The following is a 13147-nucleotide window of genomic DNA, read 5'->3' on the forward strand; positions in this document are numbered from 1 at the left end:
ACCCTATTGAGACGCAGTTCCTAGAATTAAATATTTTGGTCTAACCTTTAACCTGCTGACCCCCTTGAAAGTAATCCTGGCTCTAAGATAGGAACTTCATCCTTGTCAGGTTCACTTGAGCTTTTAATTATCTGACTCCTTTACTATCCAGTTTTTCTTCATTCTTTTTCTTTCACTCCTAAAGGAACAATATCTGTCTCTATTAGCAGTATAGTGTTATAAATTATTTGTCATGGGAGAACTCATGACCTTCAATTTCCACAGAATATGGTAGTTTAGTTTAGAAACAATTTAGACAATGTGTTAACCAGCAACCTTTGAACCAGAACTAGAATTGAGAGAAAAAAAAATATTAGAATAAAAATAGCATCTACACCCACTTGTGAATTGATTCAATTTCTTCTCAATAATTATTTTTGATTTATTTTATCAGTTGAATGCTCAAGGTGATAATCTAACTTCCAGATTGCGAAATTAAGGTTAAGAAAGGTTCAGAGGGTATTAATGAAGACTTATTTAATTAATTGGTCATCTTATGATCTTCCTGATGGACAGTCTGTTGGCCTTGGTTGCATGATGGTTCCTGTGCTGCTGCTCCTTCGTCCAAGGCTGTTGTCAACCAGTGGAGACCGTTTCCTGTGCTCAGCCATTGTTGCTGCTGGCCAGAGCATCACTCCTTGAGCAGGCGCTGTGCCAGTGCTCCATGGTCCACGCAGGTTTCTACTGTGGAGATGAGTTTTGCTTCTCCATGTTGACATGCTGTGAGGAGCCAACGTCACCAGTCAGCAGCTTCAGAGGCACTTCTCCTAGTGCCAAAGTTGTCAAAGTTGCCATATGCAACTCTATCATGGCCAACAGATCCATCTCTTAGTGAGTAATATTGTAACTATTTGAGTTGTGTATTCCACCATTAATTGTTTTATTAAATTTTATTCACTGCCACACTTAATTTTGATCAATTATAATTGTTGCTTTGTCCATGTCTTTATGTTCCAAACTGCAGAGGTCTCCCATAACAAAACAATTCACCACTATATTAACTATAATTTAAAAAGCAGTAAGTAGCTTATTACAAAAAGTTTTATTTTTTCTATCCAGAATACGTTTTCCCATAACCTACTATTAGCTATTATTGCACTGATTCACTGTGTTTCCTGTGTATATTAATGAGTAATGGTAATCATGAGCAGCAAATTCCTAATAGTGTATGCTGTTCCATTAATACATTTCCATGTAATCAACAGTCATTTGCCAGTTAGTTGTTTTTTGCAACTGTTCCTGAGGCGATAAAGTTGTTCCAACTTGTTCTCACTGCGGTCATTCTCAGCATTGAAAAGACTCAAAACACACAGCCGGAACAGGACCGATCAAGGAAGGCTTTCTTCCCTGGCAGTGATCTCTATTGAGACGGAGAGACTTTTAAAACTGAAGGAAAATAAGGAAGACTTTTACCAGAAAGTGACAGATGTTTTTGCACAGAAGGAGCGGCGCATGGACTTCATTTATAAGTAAAGGTAAGATGGCAATAACATTTTTTGTTTAGTTTTATTTTTTTACTAAAAGTGGGTTTTGTGAGCTAAAGTTTGTAAAGAATGCAGAAAAAATAATCCGCAAAGTGTTAAACGGTTAGCTAAAAGCAGCGACAGCTGTAATGTACCACAGCATTATTTATTAATAATCAGAAAATAAACATCAAGCCTAAAAACTTACAACAGACTGGATGTTCTGTTATTTTTGTGGGAAATATTTGAGTGTTTTTGGTGTTGAATCCTGAAACATAAGACGTTGTCAGTTGCTATGGCAACGAGTCTGCGAGTAGTTGAGCCGAGACTGAGGGCGAGAAAGATGTAGCTTCGAGTCCTACTTCAGCGGTTTTTCTGATTTGTTTTCCCTTTGCTGTGGAGCACAGCACCAAATTAATACCTACCTTTCCAAGTTTCATTGACTTAACGGATTTATTCTACTGTGGCAGAGCGACTATGGATGTCATGTGTCATTTGCACAACAACAGGGGAAATTGATTGTCACTCAGTGTTGCTTCCTAAGTGGACAGTTTGATTTCACAGAAGTTTGATTTACTTCGAGTTATATTGTGTTGTTTAAGTGTTCCCTTTATTTTTTTGAGCAGTGTATATATATACAGCCGGAACAGGACTGTGGATCACCGATGAAATGGCGTCAGCACAGCAGTGGACACATTGATGTCGATGGAGTCCTTGATGTGATTCATGACTAGCTTCTCGAAGAACTTCATGACGACCGATGTTTAGGCTAAGAACGGCACAGTTCTTCATCTCTGCAGAAACTCTCAGCCTCAGATTTAACAAATCCACCTTGTTATCCAGTGAGCGGACAACGGCCAAAAACAGTCAGAATAGGTGGCTTCCTAGCCTTCAGCTGGGCCAACATGCCGGCCCGCTTCCCCCTCTTCTGTTTTCTGGCACAACGTTTCCTTTTGACTGTTGCTCCTTGCACCCTGCTGCGCCCAAGTGCAGATTTCAGCCTCGGTGATATATTAACAGCCGAACTGTATCCAATCGCCATCAGTTTGGCCAACCTGTATTTCAGCAGTGAAGTTGTCACTGAACTCTTGCCCAAAGTTTCCTCACAGATGTTAAAATATAGCTTAATGTGGGGAGCTTGTGAAGCACCTCTGTGGGTCACCATAGCAGAATCAGACCTAAGTTTCTATTCACAAACAAGTGTATGTTGGAAAAAATTTACATTTTTATAATATATATATATATATATATATATATATATATTAGAATATTCTCTTCTATATTTACAAAAATCAAAAACTATACAAACAAGAAAATTCACATTCTTTTAAGTTACATTAACAAAAAAGGTCAAGGAGGGAAACATTGAATAAAATAAGAAAAACAGTAAAATTACAGTTTCACAACTTTAGAGATGACTGCTTGTATCTTGTTCCCAGCAGCCAGGATTGTTTTCCAAGGCCATGAGTCATTTTAATTTTTCATTTGATGGAATCCAGATGTAGGGTCCTGAATGGTCATCAATGACTTGTTTACACTGGCGATAAATATCATCTAAAGTGCCTCCATGAACCAGAGCTGAAAGCAAACATAAAGAAATTATTATGAAAAGTAACTGCTACAGATGGTTACATAATTGCCTTCTTTTGAGAAGTATTAAAATCTTTCAACTTTGTCATATCAGTATGCATTACTTCATCTTTTTCAGATACACTGTGAGAAAAAGGTGCAACACACAAGAGCTAGGTGAGAGTCATTGTGAAAAACAGCAATAGCTGTTTTTAAAGAGTATTAAGCAAATATAAACACAGCGGTAAAACTAGTATGATTGTGTTAAGCAACCACAATTAGTGGTTGCCACCTGCCAACCACTAGTGGTTGGCAGGTGGCATGTAGTTGAATGGCCCATTCACACATGTACAACCTTTGGATTTCATGTTTCTTCAGCACTTTACACAAAACTTAAATATTTCTCATGCAGACAGTCTTATATCAGAATTTTTGTGGTAAAGTAGTTCTTGTTTTTTAAATTTCCATAGATGATAACAGTGAAGAAAGACAGTTTAACTGCAGAAAACATATTTTTCTTTAGTTTTCATTCATATTTTAATAACCTAATTTATAAATACTGTTGTGTATTACATGCAGCAAGTTAGTTTCTAACAATTTAGTTTTTCTGAAAGCTGGGTTTCAGAAAGCAGAGTTGACAAACTCAGTAGAAGGAAGTTACTCTGAATAACTTACCTTGTTCTGTGAAGCTCTAGACTTTCAATTTAAGAACGCGAGATAAACTTGGCAACTAAGTTTTGTTTCAAGTTGAGTTAAGCGTGAGTGCAAGTATAAGAAGAAGCCCTCATCAATGGAAGGCAGATAAGGTAATTCACCAGGCAAAGGGAGAAAAACAAAACAAGCCTGAAAGTGTGCATTTCCCGCCAGTAGGATTCTACATTTTAATAACAATAATGATAACAATCTTTATTGTCATTATAGAACCATGCAATAAGTTACATGGATTATAACGAAATTGGTGAAAAATAGTACTACAAGGTATTTAATGCTCTTATGGCTACCAGTTATAAACTGTTCTTTAGTCTTTGCTTTAATGCTCCTGTATCTGCACCCAGATGGCAGCAGTTGGAACAAATTGTGACTGGGGTGTGAGGAGTTTTTTTAAAATATTCTTGGCTTTCCTGAGGCAGCGGGACCTGTGGAGATCTTCAAGAAGGCAGAGAGCAGCCGATGGTCTTCTGAGCAGATTTTACGATTCTCTGGAGAGTCTTCCTCTCTGTGCAGCTTCGGAACCACACACAGAGACAATAGCACATAATGGTTTCAATAGAACATCATTAGAAGGACACCAGCAGTTTGAGAAATATTGTTCCTCCTGAGGGCTCTCAGGAAATAGAGTCTCTGCTGGGCCTTCTTTGCCAGTTCTGTTGTGTTTACATCGCAGGTCAGGTTACCCATGATCTGAACTCCCAGGAAACGGAAGTTCGACACCCTCTCCACCGGCTCTCCGCAGATGTTTAGTGGTTCAATGTTTCTTTTCCTTCTCCTAAAATCCACTATGATCTCCTTGGTCTCGGCTGTGTTTAGGGTGAGGTTGTTGTCTGTGCACCATGCTGTCAGTCGCTCCACCTCGTTCCTGTAGGCAGACTCATCGTCCCCTGAGATGAGGCCCACTACAGTTGTATGTACGGTTGTTTAATGATGGCATAAGTAGGACAAACTCAGGATTTGTTCAAAAAAATCCTTCTACTGAGCAGGGTTGGTCATGATAAGTTACAGTGGTAAGTTTACTGAGGATAACCGCTATACAGGTTTCTGAAACTGAAAACCCAGGGAAAGCACATAGTTACCCCAGAACTTCCTCAGGATTTTCACTCATCCCGCTTTCTGAAATGGGGCCCTGGTGTTCTTTGAGAGGTGACTGCTTGGCCAGGGAATACAAAAACAGACAAAGCAGTCTGGTAGTGACTACCTTTTCTTTTCATGAAAACTGAATCTAGTCACTGCAGCAGGTCAGTTTTTAGCCTTTTATTTGTCCTATAATATCACAGCCAAGTTGAACGATTTCTATTAGTAAGTTGGAAAATCAGTAAGATTTTTTTATTGCTATGGTGTTTTCCGTCATATGCAGAGCCCTTGCTATCTTGGTAGCAAAAGTGTTGACATCACCTAAATAAAACAAGTCATTAACTATTTAGTGAAAATTATGATGCTCAGGAGACAGGAGACATTAAATATATCAAAACAAATTTAAAATTTAACATTACTTTTTTAAGTGATGAAAGGGGGAAACCTGATGTCTGTCCTCTGCTAACTGAATAAAATATTGAGAATAGAAATGAGTTTGACCTACATGTCTATAGTGTACACAAAGTTTAGATGAAGTTCAGAGAAAACCATCCTCTTTTCTTTCTACAGGTCTGAAAGTTTGAAATTGATTTAAAGCAAGTTTTTACTGTAAGTTTAAAGCAGGCTATTGTTTTTCTGCAATGTTTAAGAAATAGGCCTGGTTGTGACGTTTAATTTGAGTTCTTTACCTTACCTGTAAAGAATTCTCCAAACTCCCTCTCCAGCTTCACAGCCTTTTCAAATATCTTCTTCACTTGTTCCTCAGTCAATTTCTTATTCATGTCCCTGGGTATGACATAAGATAACATTTAAACGTTTTTTTTCCTTTCATTTACGAAACAGACATACTGTTCAGGAGACATTAAAGATGGCTAGTACATCTGTAATGGAGCATGAGGCATGTTACTCTCATCAGGTTGGCCATCACAAGGTCAACATGAATTCAAGAATTAAAATGAAATTTAAAAAATCTTTATTTATCCCCAGGCAAATTCAATATGCTTTAATTCATTGTTAGAGCTTCTTTAACGAACTGTTGCTAATGCTGAAGGCAGGAAGCATTTACTGTAGTGGTCTGCATGTCAAGAATTGGGTTGATGAGGTGGTGACGATGAGGTTGTGGTGAAAAATTATGGTTTTAATGGTGATCACAAAAGGGTACAAAAAGCCCAGGCAGCACAGGTGAGCAATAACACGAAGAATTTAAACACTGGTAGCAACTGGAATAGAACTCGACAACGAGGACAGACATATGATAATGATCTGACAGGGAGCAAGAGACACAGATAGGTTTAAATACACAGGGAAGGTAATCAGGGGAAACAAGGGACACCTGGGGGCAATTAGGGGGAAGATGGACAACATGGGAACTAATTAACAGAGAAAACCCAAATCCTCACACTGTTTTTGCTCTGAAGGATAAAACTTATCATTTTCTGTTGTCACTATTGCACTCTGGATATGTTGGTATTTGAGACTCTCTTGATTTGATCCAATTTCTCTGTCCTGAGACCTTCGTGGGTTAACACGTGCACAGTAAAACACATATGATGTATATTGAACTTTACCTTTTGGGAACTCTTAATGTTTCACACAATTTCTTTTTTTATTTCTCATGGTAAGGGCTTGCTTGCTTAGATAGCTTAGTGTTAACTTAGCATCAGCGCTGCTATGACTTCTGCTGTTTCCAGTCTGTCTGAATCTTCTCTTTTCTGTTCTCTGTGTCAGATGTTCAGTAACTCTTCTGCCTCATATATTGATAATGGTACATGCAAGAAATGTAGCACTTTTGTAGCGTTTGAGGCGAGGGTATTGGAATTGGAAGACCGGCTCTGCACTGCTGATGCCTTTTAGCCACTGTGGAGCTAACATGACTAGAACAAAACGGTCCATCACCTAACCAGCACAGTCCCAGATCCCAGCCCATGGATCATCACCAACACCATCAGCAATTTAATTTCTAACCCATCAGCTCCCTGCTTTAATTCAGAACTCCATACTTTAAAGCAGAATACTAGGACTTTACATATCTTGATGACTCCTACTATAGATAGATATTGACAGAGCAGGACTATAATAATTTTTTTTTCTTAAAGGAGGAAAAAAACCAGAACACTCTTCATCTTTTGGGACGCTCAGAGCCATCTCTGTTGTTGTTGTGGTTGGAAGCAATACACAATCTTGATAGCTTTGGTTAAAAAATAATACGTAAAAGTGATATGTTACTGAAGACCACAGAAATACTCACATTAATGAATCAGTAGACTTAGGTTTTATCAAGATGGCTATCGGATGCAACTGTGCTACTTGTAGTCGTTTAATAGCATTTCCAGAGACATCCAGAATACAGTGTTTGCCCTAAAAAGACATAGTAATTTAGAAGATATTCTACTAAAATTCTTATAAAAAAATAAGAGTTATCTATTATGTTTTTCCCTGGTTTGTTGCATAAGAGAAGAAAACAGATCAGCTGGAACAATAACATTAAAACGTCCTTTTTTTATATGAACATTTATGCTTCTGTGTGGTACAGCCAACATGAAGTTGAATGAAATAATATTACCCTCTCAGCTACATATTTTACAGACTGGACACTGGTCCCGTAAAGATTGTCATTGTATTGTCCAGCTTCTATGAACTTGTGCTCTTGAATGTCCTTCTCCATCTGCTCTCTGGACATCACGAAGAGATAGTCTTGCCCATCAACCTCATAGTTCCTTTTTGGTCTCGTGGTGTCTTGTGGTATAAAGAAGAGAATACATTCTTAGCATATCATAACGCCAAGGATACTTACTACAATCCAAGTTTTAATTCAGAAAACAAAAAAGAAAAACAAAAAAAACATGCATAACTATGTGATTCCTATTTAAAAGCCAAGCAGTTGGGGAAAAAAGCAAAGCTGAAAGACACTGTAGACAGAGCAACAGCTACTGAGAGGCTGACAGAAGTTACAGGTCCTTCTCAAAAAATTAGCATATTGTGATAAAGTTCATTTTCCATAATGTAATGATAAAAATTAAACTGTCATATATTTTAGATTCATTGCACACCAACTGAAATATTTCAGGTCTTTTATTTTAAATAGAAAAATTATGAAGCTTTCTTCATAAAGCTTTCACCTTTTGCATAGATAGCAAATCTACCTATGCAAAGATAGATAAGAGACAATGTAAAAAAGTCTCTTAAGGTTGAGACTTTTTACATTATTGTAAAACCTCACTAACCCAGAATTTGTTGGACTTGAAATCCAATGTAGTTCATCTCCAAAATAGTTATGGTTGCCATAAAGCCTGAGAAGAATTGCCTCTTTCAGATTAAAAACCAGCTAATGATACCAATATCTTCACTGAGGAGTTTGGGGTCTATTGTGCAACACTGTACTGCATGACTATTGCCATCCACTGACCCAAAAGCCTCTCAGGCTGGAATCAAGTTAAGACAAATGGTAACTACATAATGGAAAAGCCCAAATGCCTAATGCTAAGTTATTGTCTGTGTATTTACTGGTATATGCAAAACATACATTTATGTGTGGGGACTTACGTGGGACACAAGAACCAAACTTGTCCGGAAATTCCGCAATCAGATCTTCAGTGATTTTGTCCTTCATGGGTCCAAGAATGATGACAGGTCTAGCATAATCAACTGAACAGGAATAGACAAAATTTCAGCACTGTCATTAACCTTACTTAAAATCTCAGCACATTTGCCATTTTATTTGTTTATTTTTCAATGTTGTTATAATTGTAATGGGTTGTCAGAAAATTTGAAAACCTTTACTAAAGCAAAAAGAAGTCTTTTTCCATTTGCCAGCTCAACCCTGATGTAAGTGTATTTACTATACATTTAAAGCAATTTCTACATAAATAACTTTAAGTAAAATACAAGATAAAATTTGTTTTATACCAGACACAAAGTAGCAGACAAAGTGAAAACAACAGTGAAGTTGTTTTCACACAAAGTGAATGGGGAGATTCTTTAATGTTGGGTACCAGGCTGGTGGGTCTGCTGGTTTCTTTCCAGATCATCCTCCAGAGGGCGCTGGAAGACGGCAGGATCCTGGAGGGCGTGCCAACAGGTCCTAACCAGACGCACCTGTGGGGTATTGTAATCTTCTGGTGGAGTATATGAGCAACTGGCTACCTGCACACCTTCGCCAGAGTGTTTTGCCCGAACCGGTACACTGAGCCACCTAGAGACCTCATTGAGCCCTCTTGTTGATCTCGAGCAGATTGTAATTCTGATACTCACCTGTGTGATTCTTCCTTCCAGGACGCTTGACTAAACCTCCGGAAGATCCTGAGTCTTCTCCCCCTTCCTTCGGAGGAATCCTCTCGAGGCTCCCTGGTAGTCAGCACTCCTGCTCCTCCAGTCCACTAGGAACTCCTGTCCGCCCGCCGAAAAAAGCCGCCTCTCTGCCCAGCTTCATCCACGAACTGCTCACCGCCTGGTTTTTTCCTCCCCCTGCTCGGGTCTAATCCCAACCTCCACAAGTAAGAGTTTCCGTTCCCGTTCTTTGAGTTTATCCCCTGCATCTCGCCTCGAACTCACCTCTCTCTCTCCTTCAGTGAGCGGTAGCTCCTGGACCTCCCTCCCGTGAAGAAGACCCACTCAGATTGTCTGTGGAACCGCGTTTGTTTGCTTTACAATAAACCCTTTGATCTTTACACCAGTCTCTCCCAGTGAGTGTTTCTGCATGTGGGCTAAGAATATTAAAACGAACATGACATTTAATAGTTATATACATTTGGCATGATTTGTAAAGCTTCTCACACAGGATTAAGACTCCTCTGTAACATTAGCCAGTAAATGAATGGTCTTTGGAGAGCCTAATTGAGGGGAGTATTACAAATTCAATCTGCTTCATACCTCTGACCTCTACCATGCTAGGACGGGCTGATCTTCTTTTATACACTAGTCAAAAAAATAAAGGGAACACTTAAACACAATATAACTCAAAGTAAATCAAACTTCTGTGAAATCAAACTGCCCACTTAGGAAGCAAAACTGATTGACAATCAATTTCCCCTGCTGTTGTGCAAATGGAATAGACAACAGATGGAAATTATTGGCAATTAGCAAGACACACTCAATAAAGGAGAGGTTCTGCAGGTGGGGACCACAGACCACTTCTCAGTACCTATGCTGTCTGGCTGATGTTTTGGTCAGTTTTGAATGTTGGTGCTGCTTTCACACTCGTGGTAGCATGAGACGGACTCTACAACCCACACAAGTGGCTCAGGTAGTGCAGCTCATCCAGGATGGCACATCAATGCGAGCTGTGGCAAGAAGGTTTGCTGTGTCTGTCAGCGTAGTGTCCAGAGGCTGGAGGCGCTACCAGGAGACAGGCCAGTACACCAGGAGACGTGGAGGAGGCCGTAGGAGGGCAACAACCCAGCAGCAGGACCGCTACCTCCACCTTTGTGCAAGAAGGAACAGGAGGAGCACTGCCAGAGCCCTGCAAAATGACCTCCAGCAGGCCACAAATGTGCATGTGTCTGCACAAACGGTTAGAAACCGACTCCATGAGGATGGTACGAGGACCCGACGTCCACAGATGGGGGTTGTGCTCACAGCCCAATACCGTGCAGGACGCTTGGCATTTGCCAGAGAACACCAGGATTGGCAAATTCGCCACTGGTGCCTTGTGCTCTTCACAGATGAAAGCAGGTTCACACTGAGCACATGTGACAGACGTGACAGAGTCTGGAGACGCCGTGGAGAGCGGTCTGCTGCCTGCAACATCCTTCAGCATGACCGGTTTGGCAGTGGGTCAGTAATGGTGTGGGATGGCATTTCTTTGGAGGGCTGCACAGCCCTCCATGTGCTCACCAGAGGTAGCCTGACTGCCATTAGGTACCGAGATGAGATCCTCAGATCCCTTGTGAGACCATATGCTGGTGCGGTTGGCCCTGGGTTCCTCCTAATGCAGGACAATGCTAGACCTCATGTGGCTGGAGTGTGTCAGCAGTTCCTGCAAGATGAAGGCATTGAAGCTATGGACTGGCCCGCCCGTTCCCCAGACCTGAATCCGATTGAGCACATCTGGGATATCATGTCTCGCTCCATCCACCAACGTCACGTTGCACCACAGACTGTCCAGGAGTTGGCGGATGCTTTAGTCCAGGTCTGGGAGGAGATCCCTCAGGAGACCATCCGCCACCTCATCAGGAGCATGTCCAGGCGTTGTAGGGAGGTCATAGAGGCACATGGAGGCCACACACAATACTGAGCCTCATTTTGACTTGTTTTAAGGACATTACATTAAAGTTGGATCAGCCTGTAGTGTGTTTTTTCACTTTAATTTTGTGTGTGGCTCCAAATCCAGGCCTCCATTGGTTAATAAATTTGATTTCCATTGGTGATTTATGTGTGATTTTGTTGTCAGCACATTCAACTTTGTACAGAACAAAGTATTCAATGAGAATATTTCATTCATTCAGATCTAGGATGTGTTATTTGAGTGTTCCCTTTGTTTTTTTTGAGCAGTGTATATATATATCAGGGACATGCAGTGAGGTTCATAGCTGATGAGGCACTGACTTAATCGGCGTCAGATTTAAAAGTATGCTGTTGATTACATCCGGAAATTTCGCACATGCACACAACCCTGGAGGGCAAAAACGCTATGCTTTTACATGACATCCATAGTCGCTCTGCCACAGTAGAATAAATCCGTTAAGTCAATGAAACTTGGAAAGGTAGGTATTATTAATTTGGTGCTGTGCTCCACAGCAAAGGGAAAACAAATCAAAAAAACCGCTGAAGTAGGACTCGAAGCTACATCTTTCTCGCCCTCAGTCTCGGCTCAACTACTCGCAGACTCGTTGCCATAGCAACTGACAACGTCTTATGTTTCAGGATTCAACACCAAAAACACTCAAATATTTCCCACAAAAATAACAGAACATCCAGTCTATTGCAATGACCATAATTCAACATTAAAACTACATTAAGATTCTTTTAGGGGAATTTCCTACTGAGAATTTGTTATTTTTTTCCTTTTTCAGACAATCCACTCACTTTCTTGGTGTAGCACGTATTCATAGGAGAGACTTGCATCATCTTGACTTCCTGGTCAGATAAAAAGAAAAACATTAGAACTTTTCCCCACAATTGAAAAATGTTCAAGAAGTAAGAGTCATGTCATTTGAAAAAACAGATTGAACCCTTTCACGTATTAATTATGCATGAAAAATCTTTCAGGATTTATTTTTTTCTTAAGGCATAAAAAAAGGTAGGGAAAAAATTTTGTAAAAAACTTTTATTTTATTTTTTTAGGTAATCAATTGTAATTTTCCCCAAATACAAAGTTATTTGAAAAATACATCAGTAGTATTGCTCTTCAGGGGTTATCTGATGTCACAATATTTTTTTAACTTGCCAGAGTCATCTACAGTAGGCACAGGGTCTGTTGGCATGCTTTTTTGTCTGTCGGCCATATTGGATTTAACAAAAATAATTTATTGCATTTGCAGCAGACGGCCAGTAGTTGATAGTGTATTTTATGATATATTAGTGTCCACTTCAGTGGTCTGTGTGCATTTATAACATAAAAATCCACAAGAAGCACAAGGAAATGGCTTTTAGATAGCTGTCCACTGTAGTGACCACTATGCACGAAAAGTTTAAGCTGAAATATTTGCTCCAGATCGTTAGGCAGGTTTTTAAGAGGTTAAAAATCCACATTAAGGCTCTTCAGTTTCTGTTAGCTTCTTGGCGCAGCTCCGCTCTCCTGCTACTGGTAGCTAAAATCACGATACCCTCACCTTTGTATCCCTCTGAAAAATGAACCCATTTAAATCAAGAAATCCCTTCATGGGTGATACCACAATAGAGAGCGTTCATTTTATAGCGTTAACACGATGCTGTAAGTGGTCCGGTATGAAACGGGGGTGATAGAACAACACAGCACTTTTAAATTTCAATAATCAGAATTCAGAAATTGTTTCCGTTGTTTTAAAAGGTTTATGTCAGTCTGCCTTTTCCCCATCGATACGCTTCCCGACCGCCCTGCTCCTTAGGGGCTTAAAAAAAAAAAAGACGCGCACATTGTGCAAAACTCTGAAACAGGAGTAGCGGGACATAAAACAGAGCGACGAACTAGATGTGAATTATGGCATAAAAACAGAGAATCCGACGCTGAACAGTGAAAAATCAACACATGATGTGAAACACATGACGATTAGGCGGCACAGCAGGTGATGAGTGAAGATTACTGATGATCAATAAACGATAAAATAAATTTAGCAACAGGAAAGAAACTAAAGTGGACATAGCAATAAACC

The 13147-nt window shown here is 39.8% G+C and overlaps 1 protein-coding gene and 1 long non-coding RNA gene across 7 annotated transcripts in view; one reads left to right on the plus strand and one right to left on the minus strand.

Annotated features, from left to right (window-relative positions):
- Positions 1 to 1272: 1272 nt before the first annotated feature.
- Positions 1273 to 9526, plus strand: LOC145554788 (uncharacterized). Of its 2 annotated transcripts, XR_014090792.1 has the most exons (3): positions 1273 to 1514; positions 8883 to 9037; positions 9132 to 9526. It is a non-coding gene; the product is annotated as an uncharacterized LOC145554788 (long non-coding RNA). The 2 variants fall into 2 exon arrangements; XR_014090791.1 differs by lacking the exon at positions 1273 to 1514 and having other exon boundaries at positions 8565 to 9037.
- Positions 2815 to 13147, minus strand: part of LOC103476363 (disks large homolog 2-like) — a 56535-nt gene continuing 46202 nt past the window's right edge. For 3 of the 5 annotated variants that reach the window (XM_081615229.1, XM_008428644.3, XM_081615231.1), the window contains 6 exons: positions 11883 to 11933; positions 8403 to 8504; positions 7423 to 7595; positions 7108 to 7217; positions 5554 to 5645; positions 2815 to 3080 (listed from right to left, as the gene is read on the minus strand). In XM_081615229.1, the coding sequence (XP_081471355.1) occupies positions 2971 to 3080; positions 5554 to 5645; positions 7108 to 7217; positions 7423 to 7595; positions 8403 to 8504; positions 11883 to 11933 (638 nt within the window). In that variant the 3' untranslated portion in view covers positions 2815 to 2970. Of the gene's footprint in view, positions 3081 to 5548; positions 5646 to 7107; positions 7218 to 7422; positions 7596 to 8402; positions 8505 to 11882; positions 11934 to 13147 lie in introns of all 5 variants that reach the window. The other 2 variants (XM_081615230.1, XR_014090790.1) reach the window with 2 other exon arrangements.

Source organism: Poecilia reticulata, chromosome 14 (genome assembly GCF_904066995.2).
Source record: "Poecilia reticulata chromosome 14, P_reticulata-male-v2, whole genome shotgun sequence".
NCBI lineage: Eukaryota > Metazoa > Chordata > Actinopteri > Cyprinodontiformes > Poeciliidae > Poecilia > Poecilia reticulata.